At 37.0% G+C, this 23,844-nt stretch overlaps 2 protein-coding genes and 1 pseudogene across 3 annotated transcripts; 1 reads left to right on the plus strand and 2 right to left on the minus strand.

Annotated features, from left to right (window-relative positions):
- Window positions 1–699: 699 nt before the first annotated feature.
- Window positions 700–4,377, plus strand: LOC107699206 (UDP-glucuronosyltransferase 2A1 pseudogene; annotated as a pseudogene).
- Window positions 4,378–5,038: 661 nt separating this feature from the next.
- LOC107699191 (death effector domain-containing protein-like) lies at window positions 5,039–13,503 on the minus strand. Of its 2 annotated transcripts, XM_016500396.1 has the most exons (6): window positions 13,310–13,503; window positions 11,446–12,124; window positions 11,217–11,321; window positions 9,136–9,273; window positions 7,304–7,729; window positions 5,039–5,319 (listed from the first exon to the last, which is right to left on the minus strand). In XM_016500396.1, exons 2-5 carry the CDS (start codon window positions 12,005–12,007, stop codon window positions 7,320–7,322), a joined length of 1,215 nt encoding a protein of 404 aa, XP_016355882.1. In that variant the 5' UTR covers window positions 12,008–12,124; window positions 13,310–13,503; the 3' UTR covers window positions 5,039–5,319; window positions 7,304–7,319. The 2 variants fall into 2 exon arrangements, with proteins under 2 accessions (XP_016355882.1, XP_016355877.1); XM_016500391.1 differs by lacking the exon at window positions 5,039–5,319 and having other exon boundaries at window positions 6,124–7,729.
- Window positions 13,504–16,825: 3,322 nt separating this feature from the next.
- Window positions 16,826–23,365, minus strand: LOC107700508 (biglycan-like). The gene is made up of 8 exons (XM_016502186.1): window positions 23,218–23,365; window positions 20,704–20,965; window positions 18,620–18,732; window positions 18,272–18,485; window positions 17,771–17,881; window positions 17,424–17,517; window positions 17,102–17,240; window positions 16,826–17,027 (listed from the first exon to the last, which is right to left on the minus strand). Exons 2-8 carry the CDS (start codon window positions 20,945–20,947, stop codon window positions 16,830–16,832), a joined length of 1,113 nt encoding a protein of 370 aa, XP_016357672.1. The 5' UTR covers window positions 20,948–20,965; window positions 23,218–23,365; the 3' UTR covers window positions 16,826–16,829.
- Window positions 23,366–23,844: the final 479 nt, after the last annotated feature.

A 23,844-nucleotide genomic window follows, 5' to 3' on the forward strand; every position in this document is an offset into this window, starting at 1 on the left:
GCAAGTCAATGGGGACCAGCAACTGAAGGTGAACTATCCTTTTAGTGACAATGTTGTCCCCTCTAGTGGAGTAGAATGGCATTATATCCTATGTTGCTGCACAATATACTGTATCTACATGATTTCTGAAGCCATTCGTAGTGATGAATCTTTTACAATGCAATGAGCTGATATCTAACATACGGACTGTATATTTTAAAAGTGCCCTCTCACTCTGCATATAATGCTCAAAAATACTTATTGGATTGAACTGAAATTCTGAAAAATTTGAATTTTAGCTTATCCAGAATAGTATTTGCTTCTAAGAAGATTCTTCTTTGACTGGTTCCAAATTATGATAGATCTTAATGATTGCACTCCTTTTGGATCCCTTGAGTCAGAAGTGGAACAATGTGCAGTTTGCCATCATGCAGTATGTGTTTTGGTTCCATGCTTTGAATATTCCATCTCAAAGGTTTGTTTTTAATGAGTTAGATTCAAATAAAGGTTTTAATAAGGATGGAATGTGCTGTATGTAATCCCCTGACATAATCTGTTTGTGGGCCTACCTCTCTCTCCTTCTTTCTTACACCAATCACATGATTACAATCAAGCCGCCTTTCGAGGCTAGGCTAAATAAATACACAGAGGAAGTACAATTCTGGGCTAAAGTTCAACCTCATGCTGTTCCCAGTCCGATATCTGTGCTAGTCGCCACTTTTAAAACGAGAAAAATACTATGAAAACGTAGGTGAGGGACTTTGCTTACTCTTGGCAATACACTTTTTCAAGGCTGCCTGCCAGATCAGGAATAAAAACTGCACTGTTTGGGTATTCTTTCACATTGCAAAACGTCTCGAGGACATCGCTAAACACCAGGTACAGCGTCTCATTTTACTTGTCTGCATGCTTCGGAATGTTCCATTTTGAAGAAGCATTTAAGTCAATGGACATATCATTAAAACAGAAAATAGAAACTGTTGCACAATGCCATTCAAAACAATGCACACTTGCAGTCATTTTTTTATGCAATGAGTTACACATTTAAACATTTTTGTGCACATCACTAAATTGCTACCACTGTGCAACCTATTTAACCAGTACACAGATTTGGATGCTCAAGTCATTGGTATGCAAAAGTTTAACCTCAGATGAATAACCTTTACATAACGCATCTATTTAGCATACATGTCAGGGACATATATTTGTGTTAGTTACATGATCTGTGGACTCTAGTACCTTTAGTTACTCTCATTCAAACTGTGAACTCTTAAAACTGTACAATGTGATTGTGAGATTGTGTAGTAGTGCCAGGTCAATGTGCAGTGATTATCTCAGATAGTGTAAAGGGGGCAGCCCACTGAGATAGTGATGTCAGTTTGTAATCATATATGGTACAGGTATAATACTCATATTATAACTAACTACAATATTATCAAAAAAGAGTTAACATATTATACTACACTGTCTTCTTTCTGTAATCATACTAATCTGTCTATTTATTTGGGCTTACAAAATAGCAAATTAAGAATCAAAAGGATGTTTATACATGATTTTGAATAAGCGTTTTCAGTATTTTAAAGCAATGATCATTCTTAAAGGGAAAATTAAAAAAAAACTGACATGATTAACTTACGCTCATGTCATTCTGAACTTGTATGACTTTCTTCTCCAGAACCAGTGTTGGGGGTAACTCATTACAAGTAACGCGAGTTACGTAATCAGATTACTTTTTTCAAGTAACTAGTAAAGTAACACATTACTTTTTTAATTTACAAGAAAATATCTGAGTTACTTTTTCAAAAAAGTAACGACAGTTACTTTGTATTCCCATTTATTGTCTGACAAGTCTCCTGTCCCCATATTGGGAGAAATCGGAAGTACAGAGGCGTTGTGTGAACATGATGTAGTTCTAGACTAAATGTGAATGTGCATTAATTCATCCCACTCACAAAAACACAGATTTGCTATTCATCAAAATGAATTAAAACAGTGAAATGCAAACTCAGAATATGATGCAAACCTGCAATAATTAAATATGTTAAATAACACAAATGTATCTAATCCCAGTTTATTAACCAATGTTTTTGCTGCTGACCTTTGCTGATCCAGTTCAACCATACTAATAAGCAAAAATGACTTTAGATAAACTAACAATTGTGCTTCATTGTTTTTTTTGCAGTATTCAAACAATAAATGCCGTTTTGAAGTTCAACAGACGCGGCAGCGCGAGGCGCACGTGAACTAATCATCTCCTCCACATTAATACCAGTTTCAGCGCAAAATAAACACGACTAAACATCCGAATGTAAGTTAAAAGAAAGAGTACAACTTTACAATCCATATCCTGTCTCATGTAATCGCTCAATCAGTGTTTCAGCCGCGCAGAGATGTCGTCTTGTAAACAATGTCACATTTACCTCAGAAAAACATATTTGGTGACCATAAACTCATTAGTCAGATAGAAAAATAAACTGTAGAGAGGGGTAATCGAATCGAAAGCTTGTGAATGAGAATCGAATCGAATCGTGAAATTTGTGTCAAAACCCAGCCCTATATATATATATATATATACTGTATATATATATATATATATATATATTAAAAAGTCCAAGAGGTCCAAACAACATTGGACCAATATTGGTTTCCAATTTACACCTTTTCTATTGGCCATATTTTGATTATCTACAAATGCAAAAAGTCAAGACCTGCATTGTTCCCAAATCAAAATGAATGCCTAATCAAGTATATATTTTCAGACAATGCTGCTGCATCCCCACATCTTTGCCCTTGTTGCCTTCCTTTGGAGTGTCCCACCACCTTCCCTGGCTGGGAAGAGCCTAGTGTACCCAGTGGATGGAAGCCACTGGGTACACCACTTAACATGGACATTTTGCTGCGAGAACTTCATCAGCGAGGTCATAAACTGACAGTTGTCCGTTCTGCTAACAGCTGGTACATCCCAGAGAACACCACACACTATACGCCAATCACCATCTATGCCGATCATCTCACTAGCCTGGAGGACCCCGAGTACATGGCGTCCTTTCTTAAGAGAAACATTGACATTCAAAGAGGGGAAGGATCTGTTTGGTCATTCATGGCCCTGCAGAAAGAAGTAATTACTCTTCTAGAAGAGTCTCACAAGTCTTCTGCTGAGATGGTGAGGACCATTCTAGAGGATAAAAAGCTTGTAAAAACACTTAAAGAGTCCAAGTATGATTTGATGCTAACTGATCCTGGTTTTGCAGGAGGTGTCATACTGGGCACGTACTTGGGTCTACCAATGGTGTTCAATGTACGATGGATAACAAATGGAGAAGGGCACTTTGCAATTGCACCCTCGCCACTTTCTTACATCCCGACTATCGGATCTAGAGTGACAGATAAAATGAGTTTTACAAATAAAATAAAAAATATCTTACATTTTGGAATCGGCCAATACATAGACCACTTGATCACAAGGCCTCATTATCAAGGAGTTATCAGCAAATACATAGACCCAAACTCCAATGTGTACTCTCTGATCCAAGGAGCGGATCTGTGGCCCATGCGAGTCGATTTTGTATTCGAGTTCTCTCGACCTACTATGCCCAATGTGGTCTACATTGGTGGCTTCCAGTGCAAACCATCCAAACCTCTACCAAATCAATTGGAGAAGTTTGTCGAGAGTTCTGGAGAGCACGGGGTGGTGATCATGTCTTTGCGTACTCTGCTTGGAAGTCTGGGTCCTGACATATCCGAAGTCGTAGCCTCTGCTTTTGCTCGCTTGCCACAAAAGGTGATTTGGAGACATGTAGGAGAAAAGCCATCTAAATTGTGGAACAATACACTGATAGTGGACTGGCTGCCTCAGAATGACCTCTTAGCCCATTCTAAAACTAAAGCTTTCGTGACACACGGAGGAACGAATGGAATCTACGAGGCGATTTACCACGGCGTTCCAATGCTCGGACTTCCGCTCATCTTCGACCAATTTGACAACATGATTCGCCTGGAAGCCAGAGGGGTGGCTCAAGTGCTTGACGTCGCAACCCTGGATGTAGATATCCTAACACAAGCCCTAAAGGACATCCTGGATGAAAATCAACCCTACCAGAAGAACATGCGCAGAATGTCAAGCCTACATCGTGACACTCCGCTCAAACCAATGGACAGTGCCATCTTTTGGCTGGAGTTTGTCGAGGCATAAAGGTGCGGCACACTTGCGCACCGAGTCCTACAGGCTTCCTTGGTATTCCTACTACTGCGTGGACATCTTAATGCTGATAGTGAGTTTGTTTACGGCAGTTTGCCTGCTCTTGGTTTTGATGAGCAAGGCTTTGCTGAAAGTTTTTGTCGAGAAAAGGAAACCTAAAAAAGACTGAAGACATGTCTTTGGCAACACTAGTTTTTTTATATAGGCTGATTTCATTATTGGTGCTCTAAGCATCCCTTTCAATGTGGAAAGGTTTGATTAGTTGCATGTTAGCCCCTGCTGGTAGATGTTGTAACTATTCCATCTGCTTAAATAAATAAAAAATCTTTCTAATTTTACAAGCAACATTTAAGTCAAAATTCAAACAGTGTTGTTCAGAGTGATCAAACAAAGATGATCGGCTCAAAACCAGGCAGCAGAACTCAGCATAAGCAACTGCCACGTAGATAAATAAGAATGCTAACGGATAACTTCAATATGATATTAAACCACATTCTAGATTTCTACAGAATTGCAATTTCAAAACAACTTTCCCAAACCCTCCCCCTATCTGCCATTGTTTGAAGAAAAAAAAAAACAGGTAATCTTCTCAACTTTTGGTTGAGAATGTTGCTAGGTCAGGCAATTCAAACAAACAGAGCAGTGTTTTGATGACGCCACAGAGCCAATGTTTGCACTTTTTGGGAAAACTAATCTATGAATGGCTAACTTGAAATTTCAATATACATAAAATTACACACATCAGCTTTAAGGTTCATACAAATACATTTGGTCAATTAATGTGTTGCTAACAGGACATTTTTGTTTTAAAAAAGGAACTGCAACAGACTGTATTTTTTCAGTTTGTTTTATTGATTTGTACAGACATTGAATGAACCAGCGGTTTAATATTTCACTTAACACAACCACTGGCATGGTCAACAAAAATAAAATTATTCAAAAATCAGAGTCATAATGTGACAGATGGCCGATGATGCCGAACGTCTCCTACATTTTGGAATGGTATTACTATATATGGTTACAACAGGTGAAACACTTGAGAGAGAGTAAAAAATAAAGTGCTCCGTCTTCATCTGTTCTACTGTGTCACTTTGAGAATACTCATCTCACCTCTCCAAAAAGTAGCAATTCCATTTCTTTCTCTATGAAAAACAAAGTATAAAAAAGGTTAGAAATGTCTAGATATCTCAAATCTACAGACCACAGCTCAATTGTCACTGTGTGATATTTAAGGGGATCAATGTCATATACATGCAAGATATAAAGACAAACACTTGAACACAATCAATAGAACATGTAACCTATATAATAGATACCAGTCTGTAACTTTGTTTAGTTCCATTAGGAAAACATTACAAAATGCTTTTCTTCCTTCTGTAATAATAATAGCAGTAATTGATCCACAGCTAACTTTACTAAACTTCTGTTCCACTCACCCCACAAGTCACCAATTTTCTTTCAATATTTCATTATATCTTAACAGATGGAGGAGAGAATGAATAAGAGAGAGAGAGAGATTAAAGAGAGAATGAATGTCTGGGAACAGCTTTGGTATTTTAAAAGTATAGCAAAAACATCAAGTCAGTCAAATTATACATCTTCCTGCGATTGCATGTTGCTCAGGCATTTTTCTTTCACTTCAGTCATGTTAAAACACAGGTCGGCACATTTTGTCATCTTTCCAGACTTGTTAGACAGACGTTACAGCAGATTATTTCAACATATAAACCCTGGCAGAGGCCATTTCTCAGGACACATTTGCTTGAATTCAAATGAGTAGAAATTATAAATATATAGCACATTAAAATCTGCTATTAAGGAGCACCCCAAAATCATGAGTCAAGAAAAAAAGTTCAGCTTCTGTTACGTGTACTACCTTGTTCCAAGTGAGATTACATTTTAAACTAGTGATAACAGTACAGTACAAATATTTTTTTACTAGAACTCTCAGAACTACCAAATTATTTTTTTTGGTGGACTGAACAGAAGTAGCCAATTCAATTCAATACTGCCGTCACATGCATTTCAACTTTACAAAGGCATATCTCTGTATTATACCATTAGTGATGCAACGAACGCTCTGCCCAGAAATTCAACCAATAAAAAACAACGAAGATTAATTGCAGAGCTAAGTTGCTCCAAACATGGATATTAATAGGCCTATAGAGCCCAAATATCTTAAACTTTTTGGAATATTCTGGACAAAGAGCACAGATTAAGTTGCGAATTCAAACAAGAGTGAACATTTGCCAACGTTATTAGGTTTTTTCCATAACTAAAAGAAAAAGAAAATTGCAGGGACATGCAGCAAAACACAAGCTGCAACAAAGCATATCATAAACCATTCTGAAAACCAATTCTCCATGCTTCAGAATCTTCAGATGTTGGTCTACGTCCCCTTGTGAATTTGCTAAAACGAAACCAATTGTGCAATAACTTCAGTGATGAAACAAATGGAGAATGTGTTCTCTTTAAAGTAGTCACAATTCCAAAGTGAAGTGCAATGGTGCAGTGGGCGATAAAGATTGTGTGTGATTTTTCATAGAAACTGAGATTCTGCTTTTGCAAGTTTACATCCAGAAAAACTCAAACATGGATGGCTAGACGACATTGACAGAGGAATTATTCCATAATGAATTGAAGCATGTGATGTTTTAAAGGCAAATCAGTCAATTAAACCTTATGCAACCTGTCCTCTTTGTTAAACGTTGAGGCAAACATTTCATTTAACCAAGAGTATTTCACTAAGAGCAAATGGCTGTGCAACAAGACTTAAATGGAAAAGTAGCACAAAAAAAAAACTAATTCACACAAACCTAAAAACAAAAGCATTAGTGTCAATTACGCAGGAATAAAGACAAAAGAAACTAAATGCCTTCTTTGTCCGATACTTCTCCCTTCATCTTTTATTTCCACAACTTGAGATACTCAAAATAAAACTTTCCAGAACACTTTTAACACCTCTTTCCATCCACATGCAAATTCCAGCCGCCTGTAGGGTCTCTTTCTTTTTAGAGTCAATTCCTCTCTGCTTACATTCCTCACTCTTCTTTCCCTTCCCCCATGTATACCTTTTCAATAGTGTTCAATCTCTCATCAGGGTCTCTCTGAATTTCCTCCACTTACCGAGTCAATCCCACCACTAGGAAAAGGGACCCTCCCTGCTCCCTGTCCCTGCACTGGCACCTCCTGCCACTAGATTCCTCAGCAACTTCCTCCTGCCAGCTTGGTAGTCTTCCTCATCCACGTTCACCAGGAGCTTAATGGCCTCATGGCCCACTGCCTGTTTCAGAGAGTCTGTGATGAAAACGCCCTTCAGGGCTTCCAAAAGTGAGCCGTTGATGTAGTCCCGCCAGAAGGCGTCCAGGTAGGTCAACTCTGAGAACTTGATGTCACATATGATGGAACCCAGGTCCCGGGATTTGAGGATGGTGTTGGCCTGGTTGAACCGCTCAAACTGCCTCTCCAGCGCCTCCTGCTTGTTGGAGAAGACGTTTCCTTGTAGAGCCGACTCGTGCTGACAGTACTCCGCACGCACCCTCAGTCGTATGTCTGTGAGACAAGGAAGCAGGTTAAAAAAACAAACAACAACAAAAAAAAAAACAAAGTGGCTTTTATATCCATCTACAGAGGACACACCGATTTCAGGAGTATTGCTTGTCAGTGCTCAATGCTCAAATGGCACATCCATGGAGAATATGATACATACCCAAAAATGGCAAGGTCTGAGTAATAAGTTTTAATATGATTGACTGGCTTAAAGAAACTTTCAACAATTTTAAGAGGTTGCCAAGAGGTTCGTTTTATTAGAGTCACTGGGTGTGCCACCAAGAAGCCTGAACCAAACGGGTTTTATCATTGCATGAGCGTGTAAATAAAACAAATAAGTTTTATGGGCAAATTGCTTATGACCTATTCCAGTGCTCGACAATAAGGACTGCCCGATGGCCATCGGGCCACTGCTGCGTCAACACGAAAGAGGAGAAGAGGAGAAAATGCTGGAGAAAATAAGAGGAGAAAATACTGTAGTGGGCAGAGCAAGATCACTGTTCACGATGCACAAAATATTGGAAGAATTTGGGGTGGGGGTTTATATGAATGCATCTCTAAGGGGAAATTCGTGAGCAGTGGTATACTGTTATCGAACATTCCGACGCCGCCCACTCTGATGAAAGCAACGTTTAAATGATTATGTAAATATGTGCTGCGTGCTTTCCTCTCAGTAATAAAATAAACACAACAAAAATGGACAGAACAGCAAGCATTTTTTTTTTTTATCTGTTCATAGCAACATGGGTATGTTTGCACGAGCTCTGCAAATTAGCACTCCCGTGAAGTCACGTCACGTGTATTTACATGGCACTTTATTCAATATACAGCTTAAAAGCAAGCAGCAGTGTCAGGGTCTCATTTCATCAAAAGCAAAACTTAATTTGCTACTATAAAGCAGCTCTACACTGTTCAGTTTTTACCCACAGACCAGTTTTTTTCAGAATTTGCGTTCTCATTCAGCCCGTCTGCTGTTCTTCCTAAAGCATAATTTCATTTGTATCTTTGTTCTATATATTCCATTGTGCTATTGCTTGTAATTTGTTCTTATTTACTGACTGTTCACTTGTCTTTAATAATGTTTGTACTTTATATTTGTTAGGCTAGTAGTTTTTGCTGTGGAAATTAGAATTGAGAATTGTACAATTTAATTGGTATCTAAAATGTTGGTGTCATATAAGCCTATTTATTAGAATAAAAGATAGCATGGGTCAAAAACAATGATAACAGCAACTATTTCAATTTTTTGTGGCAGGGCCAGTGAAAATATTGGCAGGGCAAGTAAAACTTTGAACAATCGTTAGCATTGAGCCCTACAGTCCATGGAGTTAAACCTTCTCTTTCAGCAAGTTGTGCGTGCATTTTTAAATTTTTTTTATAAATGTTCTTCAGCAGATTTGTTGTCTTACCACAGGTCTGTTTTTCTCTGCAGTCAGCTGTCATGTGAGATCTCTTCCTTTTCCTGTTCGGTGGAGGAGGGGTGGGTTTAGCACGTGGTGGGCACACCTGGGGTCCTGATGGAGGACAGCAGATCAATGGCTGGGGTCCTGAGAAACAGGAAATAAAAATCACTACCACGATGTCTGTCTCGCTTGTAGTACATGCATTTTCACTGATCATGATTAGGTTGGAATACACTATGTAGCTTTTTCCTCAAGTTGCCAAATTCAACAGTTGGAGTTGACAGATTTCACAGAAAAACATACAATTAATGATGAGCACAGACTCTGATTTTTTAGCTTCAGACTACAATTCCATACAGTCCGAGCATATCCAACATGTTTAATATTTTGACTAGTGGTCAAAATTTGGTATTTTTCAAATATCGGCATCGGCCGATAAGTTTTTCTGTTTGGCCGATGCGTTCGAGGCGGGACTTTTATTTTGATGGCGCTGAAAGCGGCAGCACCTGTGCTCACATTCTCCCTCTTGTTCGTTGTCGTCGTTCGCTGTATGTTTATTTTACACATTTATTTTTAAATCCATTTTCAAATAATTTTAAATTTCTTAAATATTAATTATAGATAAAATTATATCGGCCATCGGCCACACTGCTTTCCAATAAGTCAGCATCTAAGGCACACCTGTGCAATAATCATGCTGTCTAATCAGCATCTTGATATGCCACACCTGTGAGGTGGATGGATTAACTCGGCAAAGGAGAAGTGCTCACTAACACAGATTTAGACAGATTTGTGAACAATATTTGAGAGAAATAGGCCTTTTGTGTACATAGAAAAAGTCTTAGATCTTTGAGTTCAGCTCATGAAAAATGGGGGCAAAAATAAAAGTGTTGCATTTATAATTTTGTTCAGTGTATTATTAGTAATAGAAAGGCAAACATCATAATACTTTCTCGTTTGCCGTCAGCATTCAGCAAATAGGCTACGCATTTACATCATTTAAACAAATCTTTGAATGGCTAATGAAAATTTAATTTCACAAACCTTGCAAACTTAGTCGAATCCAGTTGTGAGATCTTGTGAAGTGTGCATGTGACCTGCATGATTGCGTGTTCTCTGCGTGACTTTCGGTCCGTGCAAATTGAATGCTTTAAACATTAAATTTGTGATTTCAAATTATGCTGCGCTTTATGCATTTGCCCACTGTCATATTCATGTCATTTTCACTGTGTGCTGTATGTAAAATTAGTGTTACCTTGGCTTTATTTGAAAAAATATGATTCCCAATGCACACAAACTTCCCAGAATACTGAGTGCTCTGTTGGTTACAGTTTACTTCCTTTTTAATTATATTTTTATTAAATATTTATTTGTGAAAAATACTTTGTCATCTAAAGTATAAGTATGTTTATTTTACACATTTATTTTTAATCCATTTTCAAATGATTTCAAAATTTATTAAATATTCATTCAAATAAATACAATTATATCGGCTTTATATCGGCCACCCTGGTTTCCAAGATATCGGCATCGGCTGTCAAAAAACCAATATCGGTCGACCACTAATTTTGACCTGATTTAAAAATTTGTTGAAAGTCTGGTAGTGTGTGATCCTGAGTAATAACCATTTACACAGTCGGCAAGTGTATGATACCTAGTGATTTAAAATCTTTTCATATTGTAAACATTGTGTAGTGTATTCAAGCCTTTTGTCATTCTGGAACTTCTTTCAAACTTATGGTGCGTTCAAGTCACATCTGAAAGATTGTATTTATGAGTTGAACATATATGAACGCCACGACAATTCAAGGAGGATTTGAACACACCAGTAGCCACTGAATTAAGACACGCCCTTAATCCAAAACCCTGCCCATTTCAAAACCCAAACTTCCTGTTTCCCATACATGTGCTGCACTGTAAAAACACAAAATTACTGACAGTGCATCAAAATCAAATAATTATCAAATAATTATAGACATTTCTGCAGTTTACAGAGTGACCGATGTGATATTTCAGTAAAAAACACAAAACCAAAAATGCGTACAGCACCATTAAGAGGTCTAAATCACAACTAATGCAGGACACACCTGTTCTTCTGTGAGGAGTTCCCTGATGGGCCTCTACTGCTCCTCTGGGAGAAACATAACGGACTGATGTCTCCTCCAGATATTTATCCACTGGATCTGGGCACACTGGAAAATAATTAGCAACACATTACATGTGCTCCTTGCCAAAAAATATTGCAGAGTGATGAAACTGTAGCTTCACTGTACACAATAATCATCTGTCAAAAGTGAAATTGACAAGATCTCAAACCTGTCTGTCTCTTGCGTAACGTAACGTACGGCAGCAGGTCATGGCGAGTGATGATGCGGAGCAGCTGAAGAACATGCCGGAAGTTTGTCTCGTCACATCGCCCCTGACGCTCCAGCGCAAGCAGGAAATCCCGCCCGCTCCGTATCCCTCCTCTCTCGTACTCGTCAATAACGTCCACAAAAAGGAAGGACAGCACACGTACATCACGGTGCGTCAGCTGCGCGCCCACAATATCAAACATGCGGTGAAGAGAGTAAAGCCCATACGCGTCGTCCACAGCCTCCTCTGGCCACGGCTCCACCCGGCCAGATGCAGGTCTCCGAGATGAGGAGGAATTACTGCAAGACGCCGGACCCAATCGGCTTAGAGAGAGTGCAAGGGAGTTACCGTGAGCTGTTGCGGATAAGGAAGCTGCAACCCAGCCTCTCCGAGGAGAGGAAAGCCCCGAGCGGGAATACGAGTCTATCGGGGAACGAGAGATGTGTTGCCTGCCCTGACTGGATGAAGAGTTCTGTGGTGATAGGAGGGCAGGGTTGGCATTCCCATGCTGCTGTGAGGTCATTACTCTTCACTAGGCAGATGATGGGTGAGGGGGATGGCGGAAGGCCCTGTCAGCAGTGTGAAGCAGCCTGAACTGTGTCAACACACTTGGCCCGCAACTCTCACCTCCAACTTCACTCTAGAAGAGGACAGAATTAATGTTCAAGCATTAGGTCACTAACAACACCACAGTATTATAGATTCATATAACATATTGAATAATAAATTGATAAAGATGATAATCAGACTAGGACAAATTACTACATGACCTGGGTTAATTTTACACTGTTTTTTTTAAACAGATCTATTGCTCAGCTGTGTTTCTAAACTTAATGTCAGCTGCCATTGCTCAATCATTCAGCATCCAAAACCATGCAGATCATGTTTTCACATCACACTGACATATAAAACCATATAGATTATATATTCTAAATTCAAATCTACATATAAAAACATGACGATTATATATTCTAATATCAATTTACCATATATAAATTCTGGTATCAAAACCACATAGAAAATATATTACAGAAATTACACATATATATTAAAAACAGACATTTATTTATATTCTGATATCACATCTAAATTTAAAATAATATAGATCATATAGTTAGATATCACATTTAAATATCAAATCAAACATTCTGATATAACAAATACAAATAAAACATACAGATATTCTGATAACTCATCTACTTTTAAAATCATAAGAATTATATATTTGATATCACATCTACAGCTTCAATTTAAGAACATATTTGAGTTTAACTACTATAGAAAACTTGTATTTAAGCCTGTTTGATCCGTTTTTATCTAATAAACCTAATAAATATCGGTGGATAAAATATTTAGGCAGAGGAACAGTGAAGTTACTGACCTGGTTAGCTTAATAATTAACATCTACCATGTTTAAGAGAGTGAAAATCAAAATAGCTGAATGAATCAATCATTTGACTTCCATATCATGCCTTTAAAAACACTAACATATGCTCTTTTCATATGCAAGTTTTGAGACTAGAAACTCCAGTGAAAAGACTGATGAATAAGCAGTTAGACATCAACAATCTTCTGAAATCTATCTGGACAGATGTGTTAGCCTGATGCTTAGCATACACAAGAAGAGGCTGAAGAACACCGTGATCTTTTAAGAAAACATATATTTTACCGTCAATATTTCGTTGTGATGCCCTCTAATGTTTCTATATCCCTAAAGAATACTTAAACGTTATTTGTTATTGATATAAACTTCGCTTAGCAACTGACTGTTGGCTTGCTAACGTCAACAGCGTGTAGCAACACTGAATGTACACAACTGTCTTACCTCTTCAATTTCATGAATCTCTTTACAGACACGGAGACTATGGACGTGGACTCTGCTCAAAACTGCGGTCTGGTCCTCATACATGTACAATAATCGTGTGTGGGGATAATTTAAACGGTTTGGTGAAGCTTGATAATGAGCCCATTTTTTGTTCCTCTACTAAAATGTAGGTACATCCGGGACATGAGCAAGCGTGGGGCAACATCCGGGGAATGTAGGAAACACTTCGTCTTAAACAATAAATTCTTGTGGTGTGTAAATAGGCTTTTTTAGGCGGTTACGAATAAATGTACAAGAAACGAGAATAGGTCTTTGTATAGAATATATTTATTTATTTTTTTTAATGATGAAAAACACAACACTGCATTGCCCCTTTACCTATGAAAAATCACCATGATAACCACAGTGTCATTGTTACTAATGTAAAAACTTAAACAATAAAATGGGTTCATCTTAAACCCTGTGAGAAATCTTGATAATTCTGTTTAATTTCTTTCTTTGCAGTTGTAGCTGATTTGAATTCAATAAAATCAAAATGGCTTTTTTTTTCTACACAGGAAATTCACTTTTAGCAGATATACTTATTAAAACTTATAGCCTATTATTCATTCACCTGCAGCTAACTAATAAGTTACAACAAATAAGCTACAGAGAACGTTCTTTGATCATTGTTATTTGGATCCCAAAAAAATAATTAAATGCGAACCATATGCTAACATTAGGGGAATGTTTGCTGGGTGTTGGCTATTTAAAAAGGCATGAGCCCTTAGATATTTCCCAGACTTTCTGTTGTAATAGACAATGGATCAGCACAGGAAAGAAATCTGCACTTGTCAAGCAATTTCATGGTGTCTTTGTAACTGTATAAACTGTGGTTAGTAATGGTATCTGCCATATTAGTTAGAAATGTGAAAAGGACAGTCAGAAACATGTGAACACCTTTACTAAACATTCTATGTACATTTTGACTACATTTTTGCTCAAAAAGACCCTGCTTAGCTGGTCTTCCTGAGTATTACAGATCAGTGTGAAGAACCCTTTCCCGTGACATCAAACAGGAGTCTTAACTGGTTTAATGAGTGTGGGAGAAATATCTTTATTCAAACATAATATATTATTCTTGTGATAATTTGTAGTTCTTGGCATTCAGTAGGTTAACTTGATGGCACAAGGTAGCTAAATATTTCTAGCATTCACACATTCCTTGTTTTGGGGTTTCCCTGGAATCTGTTAAAACAAAGGAATCAACATTATGTCAGAATAACTCAAATGTACAGAACACATAATGATAATGATCTTTCGTTAAACTGCAAGCTCCTTTTGGTACGTTAATTTCAGACAGGGGCTGACGCCGTATCTTAGTTTCTCCAAGCAAAAGGTCACCACAAACAGGGAAGATAGCCTGCAGACAACTTCAAAACGTACTCATCACCTGAGTTTCACCTGGAAAAAGCAAATTTAAAATAAGGCAGTTTGTGAGACACATGCATACATACATACATACACACATACAATTATTCCTTACATATATATATATATATATATATATAGGCTAGATTACTTGAACATTGTAATCTGTTACTGATTGCAAATTAAATGACAAAAAATGTAGTTAGTAAAGTAATTCATTACATTACACATTTTAGGTAATATAATCAGACTACGTTTTGATTACTTTTAGATTACTTTTGGCCTAACTCATTTATCAAATTGACTTAAATAGGATAATCTTGTACCATATTGATATAAAAATGCAAAGGAAAAGAAAATGTATCACATTTCTTGTTATTATTGTTATTAATGAAGTGCACTAAGCATTACATTGCGTCAAGGTTTCCCAAACTGCGGCTTGTGAAGGAACTGCAGGGTGTTCGCGAGTTTAATGAAAAGCTAATAATTAAATCATAAAAATGTCAAATTAAAATAAATCATTTTAAAATAACAACAATCAAAATAAAATACTTACTTAAAAAATGCAATAATTTGTTCACCTGCATGTAATGTAACCATTAACCAACATCACAGAACTGTGAACATGCAAATACTTAAGTACTATCTTATTACCTTAAAATCTCAGACGGTCTTCAAATAAATATAATAGGTGAAAGAGATTATGCTAACAAAAAATTTGGGAATCCCTGCATTACATGTAAATAAGAAATAACGTGAATTTGTGCATTTGAATGTGTTTGAAAGAAAAAAGACATAGTAATACATGGTTAAATAACCTACTGAGTGATAATTCAAACAAAAATGAATGTGTTCATCAGTAGTTGATGCAAAGTTGAAATGTTGAGAAAACACTTCTTAAAATGAAAATGATTTTTGTAAATCCAGTGGCCAAATGCTGTGTGGCCTCTCTCATTTGTCTGTGTAGTGACTGGTCTTTGTGTGAATGTCCACACAACTGTAAGACGTTCTGAATGTAGGCCTATATAAGTGGTAGGCTATTTTAGAAAGGAACATTTAAACATGAAAAACAGGAATTAGGGAGAATCAATAAATTATGAATAATTTATTGCTATTGTGTGAACAATATGTTTTAATGTAATCAATAAAAAAATAACTGTCTGATTACGAGTATTTTAAAATGTATTTTAATCTAATTACTAGTACTTAATTTTTGGAATCTACTACCCAACTCTCTCTGTGTGTGTGTGTGTGTGTCCCAAGTTGTCACAGTGTAATCTGACTATCATACACTCATATAGTAGGCTATATTATTGTCTAGTATAGCATGATTATATCTTTATAGAATTAGTAGGCCTATTAGTACTAAAGTAAACGTTCCCGTGCTTACCGGCAACAGCAAAGTGAGTGACGTATCCATCTCCGTCGTACACGCCCCAGTGTGAGTAGCCAATGGGGTACGAGAACTTGATCAAATCTCCGAACCCTTCTCGAAGGACTTGTTTGTGAAGACATTGTCTTTGCAGTGTTAGCTACTCCACCTTCAAATCTCCTGCCACCTCTGCAGGGTCATTATTAATTCCACTGAATGCACTTAGGATCTTGACTTAAAGTTAGAAATAAATAAGCGTGTCACCTTTAAAGTTGGATGTCTTGTGATGGCATGATAAACATCCACAACACAATCCACTTTATTACAGTATTACCATGATGAATGCATGACAATCAGCTGTCCAGAGTGACAAACTGTGACTTTATCTCATTATTTAAAGATGCAACCCATGAAAACTAAGCAAATGAAGCTGTTGATAGACATCTCAGAGAGTTAATTAAGGAATCATCAATGCTGCATGTCAACTAAATTAAACAGAAAGGCATTTTTGTGGAGTAGCCTATATATTCATTAAAGTCAGCAGGGAATTACACACATCAATATTCAGTTTTAAATAGAATGGTTTGACTTTGACTTCGGTTTAAATGGAGTCCACGTTTCTTCCGAATTATGCCTCCATGAAAATGTTCATTCATCTTCTTCACTCAGATATCTTCATTTACACAAATTGTGGCCGTTTTCCTCTTGTTCTCCTCCTGGATTGGTTTTGTGCATCTTTTATTTCTTGTGGTTGCCAAACTGTACAGCCATTTGGTCACTGACACAGCGGAATGTAGCGGGCTGCACCTCCCAATACCTGATTGGGTTGTCATAGAGACTGATGCCATTGTAGAACACCCTCTTCATCCCAAAACCCGTAGGGCAGAAGTCATCCACTCCAACATTAGTGATGTTGTTTGAATGGAGGTAGACAACCTGTAAGGAGAGTGTGGTTTAGTTTATATAGTAAAAATGAACTAGAATCAGTAGAATCATGTACACAAACACACCTGCAGATACTTCAAATGAGGCAGTCCACTGGGCACACTGGACAGACGGTTGTTGTCAAGGTGCAGCTCTCTCAGGTCGGTGAGGTAAGATAAAGCACCATGCTCAATGTGGCGAATCTGGTTACTGCCAAGTCCCAACCTAAACACAGAAAGAGATTGGGTTTAGCCACTAGAGGACACCCAAAGCCAATTTTATGTCATAAAAGTCCATGTAAAAAGTTCAACTGAAGGGAAATGTTTCATTTTATGTAACAGTAGAAACAAATGCAAACTGTTTACATATATTAATCACACCAAATAAGTAGGAATGTGTAGGGTTTACCTCTGCAGCTGGGTGTACTGGCTGAGATCCACCAACTCAATGGCCTGAATCTGATTATTGTCCAAATGAAGCTCATGAAGACTACTGGGAAGGTCTGATAAGAATGAGACACATTCCATATGGAACAGAATAAGTTGCATTGTGTTTAGAAAAAGAATGGGACACATTCCATGTAGAAAATAATTTTGTATTCTGTAAAACAAGTACACCACTATTCTGTATATACAATACAGGATTCTTATGAACCCATTTACTAATTAAACTTATGAAAAAATGCCAAAGAGAATGGCAGTAAGTTAAGTCAATGAATTAAATTTATATTCAGTTTTAACCATCATTCTCATTACCTTTGGGAATTCCGGTGAGTTTGGCTTCAGAAATGCGCAAGTAGTTAAGTTTAAGGCCCATAAATGCTCCAGGTTCGAAACCACTGTTCTGGAGTGGATTACGACCCATTTCTGCAATATCAACCAGTGTTTGAGGCACAGATCAAGTCTAGTAGTAAGTTTAGTTTTTATTTATATAGCGTATTTTATCAGTGAAGAAAGCAACTTTACAGGACAACCACAGACCTTAGTCAGGCTAGTGCCGTATTTAATTTGTGACAGGAATGAAAATGAGGCTGTGAGGGATAGAAGCACATATTGTGTTCAATGGATTGTACTAATGTTCAGCTGACAAAAAAAACAAAACACTTTCGGTAGACAAAAGTAGACACCGTAGACACCGTAAAACAGTTTTGAAAGCATTGTGATCCCTCATCTGCGTTAAATTCAATATGGCATCTAACCTGACTAAGGTCTGTTGGACATCATTAATCAAACGCACAGACAAACACACAGTCTTACCAATGACATGCATGTTGTGGAGGCCCGAGAAGCTATATGCCTGCACCTTCTTGATATGATTGTCATGGATACGCAGCTCCACAAGGGATGGAGGCAGGTTTTTGGGGATGGAAGTCAGAAGGTTGTGCGAGATGTATAACTTCTGCAAACGCTTCAAAGGGAGGAATGCCTTGGGATGAACTTTGGCAATCTGGTTATATCTTAACACCAGGGCCTGAAACAGGACAGGGACGATGAGGGAACTTTTATTAACATTAAGCACAATATTGCATTTCTAAATGAATTCACAAAAAGAAAGCAAATGTGATTATGATGCAAATTATGAAATGAAGATATGTTAGGTCTCACATAGAGATTGGTCATTCCTTTAAAATCTCCCTCCCTGATCTCTGTGATCCTGTTGCTCTGCAGGTCCAACAGCAGTGTGTCTTTAGGAATATCATATGGCACGTAACCTAAACCTGTTGGGGAATAATGCATAAACAAACAAGAACAGATACATTGCTAGAAATGAGATATGAAAAAAAAAATCTATATTGTGGATCAAATGTTGTTTAGGCTTCAATGGTAATTCATTTTTTTCAGGGTAATGGAAACTCAACATGAAATCAAAATGACTCAATTTACTTTAATACACTTTATGGTCTTGTATTGTGTGATTTATTGGTGCGTGTAATTCCAAAGAAATAAAAGTTTGTCTTCATAATTTTTCCTTTTCAGCAGACATCACCAAACCCTCTTATTTTTCTGCCTCGCTCCTCCAGCACCTGTCTCCCTTCTGGTATGCAACGCCCACATTTCATAATCCAATGAATTGCTGATGAATAAAATGAAAAAGTCCTCCCCTAATTATTTTCTTGTTAAAAATTCACATTATGTCACATTATGAAAGTAAAATGGCATACAGGCACATGCTTAATTTAAAAGCTATAAATGGCAGCCTATACAGCGTTGCCATGGATGGATGATAGCATATATGAGGAAATATCTATCCAGATATCCAATCAAAATCAAGTATTTCATAGAGCCATAATAATAGACACTATATTCGTCGACCCCCACCCGCCACCTCAGATGCCACTTGGTTTATAGAATTATGATGTCTTTAGACAGTAGGAAGGCAGTTCATTTAAGAAACAGTTTCTTCAGGGTTTACCATCCGAGTCTTTGAGTTCACATGTAAACTTTTCAGCGGGCTATAATTTCGGAAATGTTTGGTAATTCTCTGGGCTTCGAGACTCTGTGTTTGCTTTGCTCTGTTGTTGTGTGCTAGCATTCCCCTCTAAGCTTCCCATATAATTAAGATGGAGCCAGATGACCATGGCTCCACGTAGCACATTACAACGTGGAAAGAGAGAAAAAAAGAGGAGAATAGCTTAGTATTTTATGAACTTCATAAAATAGAGATAGGAAAGAGGGCAGCTGTGCTTGGGTGGTACCTGGCATCTACAGAAATTGTCCGTTTGCTTTGAAGTTCATCATTCCTGGTGACCGACATCATAGTTTATGGCACGTTTGCTGTACCGAGTAGAATAACCAGAATGTCTGTCTTCTCAGGTGACTGACCACACACCACATATGCTGTCTGATGTGGATGGGCCAGATTAGCGGTGTGTCTGAATTGGTATCCGTTCTCAAGCTAAATTTGATCCTGATCTCATTCAGGCCTTTGATGTGGATGTTAAAACCTGACATTTCTGTTTAGCTTTCAGCCAATATTTCTTGCTCACTTTCCCTATACTTTCAGCCACAACTTTGATTTATATTTGATCTCGTTTTATATATATACCTCATAACTCATATTCAAATCATTGTGTTTCATACCACATTCATTCATGTCATTGGAAAAAATGATAGGATAGGTCTTTCATCTTTGCTTGATGTCACAGACTAGTAATTTTGGGATAAGATGGGTGATATAAAGGGGATATCCTGTAACTCAACCCATCCTAATCACAAACCAGTGTAACTTCACTCTTTACACCAGTGGTTACCAAATGGTGAGTTGCAGCCCAAAAACGGGTCACAAGTTTGTTCTGATAATGAAAGATTGTATGAAATAATAAAAATTTTATAAAAATAAATAGCTATAAAATAAAATAAATAAATTGTTATACTATATTTAGTATACCAAAAAAAAAAAAAAAAAAGCTTTCAGACAGCCAATAGTATTTTCAGTTTTTATATTCATCCTGTGCATGCCATATTAATATTTTTTTTTCATATTTTTAGGGCTATGCAGTTCATGCTAATTATATATTTCAAAATTTGGTTTTAAGGACATTTTTTACATTTGTGCAGTAAACAATTTTGGCACTGTGTTGTCCAATATAAAATTTGGGTCTAGAAGCCAAACCTCTCAGACTAAATAGTTATTATCTTGTCTGTCTATACCAAGACACTTTTGCAAACACATATCATCTTAAGCCCACCTAAATCCGAGCACTGTACAACTCTGAGGTCGCACCGACAGCCAAATGGACATGTAGGATGTTCCGGCTGGTATGGATCCACAGCTGACCCTTCTTCTTGGTCCTTCATCATCATCATCAGCTCTTTCACATCAATGTCCTTGCCAAAGTCCCAGAATCCTTTCTGCTCAAAGGGAAGGGCGGAGGAGTCAAGTGGCAGGTGGGCAGTGCAGAGAAACAGAAAAGCCACATAGACCGACAACATGGCTGCTACGTTTTTAATCTGTGAAAAAGAGAGAAGCACAGAGGAAGTAAGCCTTCAAAATATGGCAGTACAATCGTTTTCCAGGCTTTTACAAAAACCATAAATGCTACTTTGCATCCAAAAGCTGATTCTGGTAAAAAATCCATTATTCTGTGGTCTCATTAAGCTTTGAATATGCAACCGCCTCACTGACAGTCACAATAAACCAATCTGCTCTCCACATCGACAATAGGGAAAATATCTTATTGTAACTAAAACTAAAACCTGAGACAGGGAAAGACTTGTTTGGGTCAGATGCATCAACGTGTGCAAATGTGTATTTTTGTAACCTGTCTTCATGCTATATTTACAGTCACAGTTTTTGTTTGCTCCCAGAACAGGGTGTAACATCATCTAAATGTATTTTTGTGTCCTTTGTCCAGCTGAATTACAGCTGAAACCACACTGATGCAACGTCAGTAGGAGATGAAGACAGAGTGCAAAAAATAGCCATTATTGCCCTTTTGGTGCATTTAATCATTTTCTTCTGCAGAAGAAACATGTGACAAATGTACATAATTAATGTAAATAAATGATAGATGTGACTTGACTCACTAATAATAACTAAAAGCAGTTCCATGATTCCATCCTAGAGGAAAATGTAATGGCTCTTTCATAGCTTAGGGGATTGTGTTTCATTTTAAGTATCAACAGTCTCAGATGTTTAGTCTAAAATTCTTTAGGAGGTATAAAAATGGAAACAAATGAGAAAATTGTTGATGTACACTACGAGTATAAAGCTATAAAATATGTGGATTACATAGCTCAGATCATTTAGTGAGAAATATCAAAGTTCAAATTTGGTATTTCAGACTTTGGCATTTTGGTAAATCTAAGTACAGTTTGCTAAATTCTGCAGATTTTTTGAGGAGAGACATGAAAATTTTTAGTGTATTTTTGAAAAGCAAGCAAATCTCCATTTGTTCTCATTTTCATCTAACTGTTGTCTATCAGAAACAATTGAGATATTCATGTGTGATTTTTTTCCACATGAGATTCCTCGATTAAGGCTATTTAGATCCAGTTTTGTTATTGTCCATGCAGTTCAGTGTAGATCTAGTATATAACAAAAAATTAAAACTATTAAAATATTTTCAGTAATTTAAATTAATCTGAAATAAAACATAAATATAAAAAATAGAAATGTTGCCTTGACAACTAACTGAAATAAAATAAGATTAAGCTGATGTACTAAAATTACTAAAACTAAAGCTGAAATAAAAATAAATGTAATTCTTAAGATTTAAAATAATAAAAAAGAAAAATGTGCATCAAATTGCTAAAACTAGATGAAAACGGAAAATATAATATTAAAAGCCAATTCAAAATATGAATAAATACTATAATTGTACAAATGCTACTAAAATAGATGATACTAAATACTAAAATAGATCATTTATGTGCAGACCCACTGATCCACATTTATTAGATTCTGTGACCATCTAGATCTGCAGTAACTAGTTCTTTTTTTTGTGCCACGTGTTGTGTGTGTGGTTTTAAACTGCCTCTGAGCTCTTTCTCTCCCTTTAAATTCACTCCCACACCCTTTACCACAGAATGGTAGAAGAACCACATTACTGGCAAGTTTAACAGATTGTTTTTGGAGAGCCACCCTGATTCATGCACCAAAATAAAAGCACTGAATGTAACAAAATCATATCCTCTTAAAATATGACAATAATGTTATGTAATAAACTGACCTAATTTAAAAGCACACAAAGTGATGACATGCACAGCCTGATTTTACCACTGTCAGAACAATTATACTAATATTACAATAAGAGTACTAATGAATTAAACGATTTTTCAGCTTTGCCTCGGTCTAAAACAGTTTGCACCCACTTGTCTACTTATGAGCTTGATGTAGATGGGTCTTTTTTTTTCTTTGATATCTAGATTTTTCTTTAAAGATGTATAATATCCAAATGATGCCAAATGGTCAAGCAAAGTTGATTTACACCTCATATAATTAATAATAATTAAAGACTACATTACTGAATGCTGTCAAGATTACAGAGGTGACGTGGATGACTGAGTGACGCACAACACTAGAACAACATTTCTCAAGGATTTTAAAACTAACTTAAGTAGGGGTCTTTTTTAATGAGCTGAAATAAGCTTTGTGAGCTTTTCGAAGAACTGAATCGGTGCGACGGAAACAGATGTTACCATGGAAACCCATCATGTGCACAAAACTCAGAAAGATAAATAAGAGCATCAAAGCATCTTACCTGATGTGTGAGATGTATTTGTAGACAATTTCTTCTTTTCAAGGTTTGTGATGGCAAACAGATTTATAGTTTGATCATTGTTTTGAATGACTGTCTGTTAGGTCCTTGGCTGCCAGCGGTCGCACAGCATTGAACAGTACCTGCAATTCAAAACACAGGGCAGCTTGCAAAAAGGGGGGGGGGAGTGTATTTCAGACATTCCCACTTCAGTTGTCTTTCCCTCCCACTGTTTTTCTCTTTCTTTTTGGGTGAAGAGAACAGAGAGAGAGAGAGAGTTAGACAGTGTGAGTGTGTGGGCCAGTAATCCCACCAAATTACTATAGTTAACACAGTTATTGTTATACTTTTTAAGACATTTAAGTTTACAGTTTTTCTCAATTGCTTTGGCTCAATTCTCGAATTAAACTTTTTTTTCCCGAAACAATAAGTTCAGATCTCTGAACAATTAGCTTCTTGTTCACATCAGATTGGAATTTCTTATTGATTTGAGCAAATTGCAAATGCTTTGGCACATGTGTGCAAACAGTAAGTACAATTGTCTGCAGTTTGCACAACAACTAATTGCATATGGCTTGTTGATCAAAACTGATGAGCCGATTCTCACTTGTTTCGAAAAATGTGCCAAAG

This window comes from Sinocyclocheilus anshuiensis, unplaced genomic scaffold (genome assembly GCF_001515605.1).
Source record: "Sinocyclocheilus anshuiensis isolate Anshui unplaced genomic scaffold, SAMN03320099.WGS_v1.1 scaffold477, whole genome shotgun sequence".
NCBI classification, from domain to species: domain Eukaryota; kingdom Metazoa; phylum Chordata; class Actinopteri; order Cypriniformes; family Cyprinidae; genus Sinocyclocheilus; species Sinocyclocheilus anshuiensis.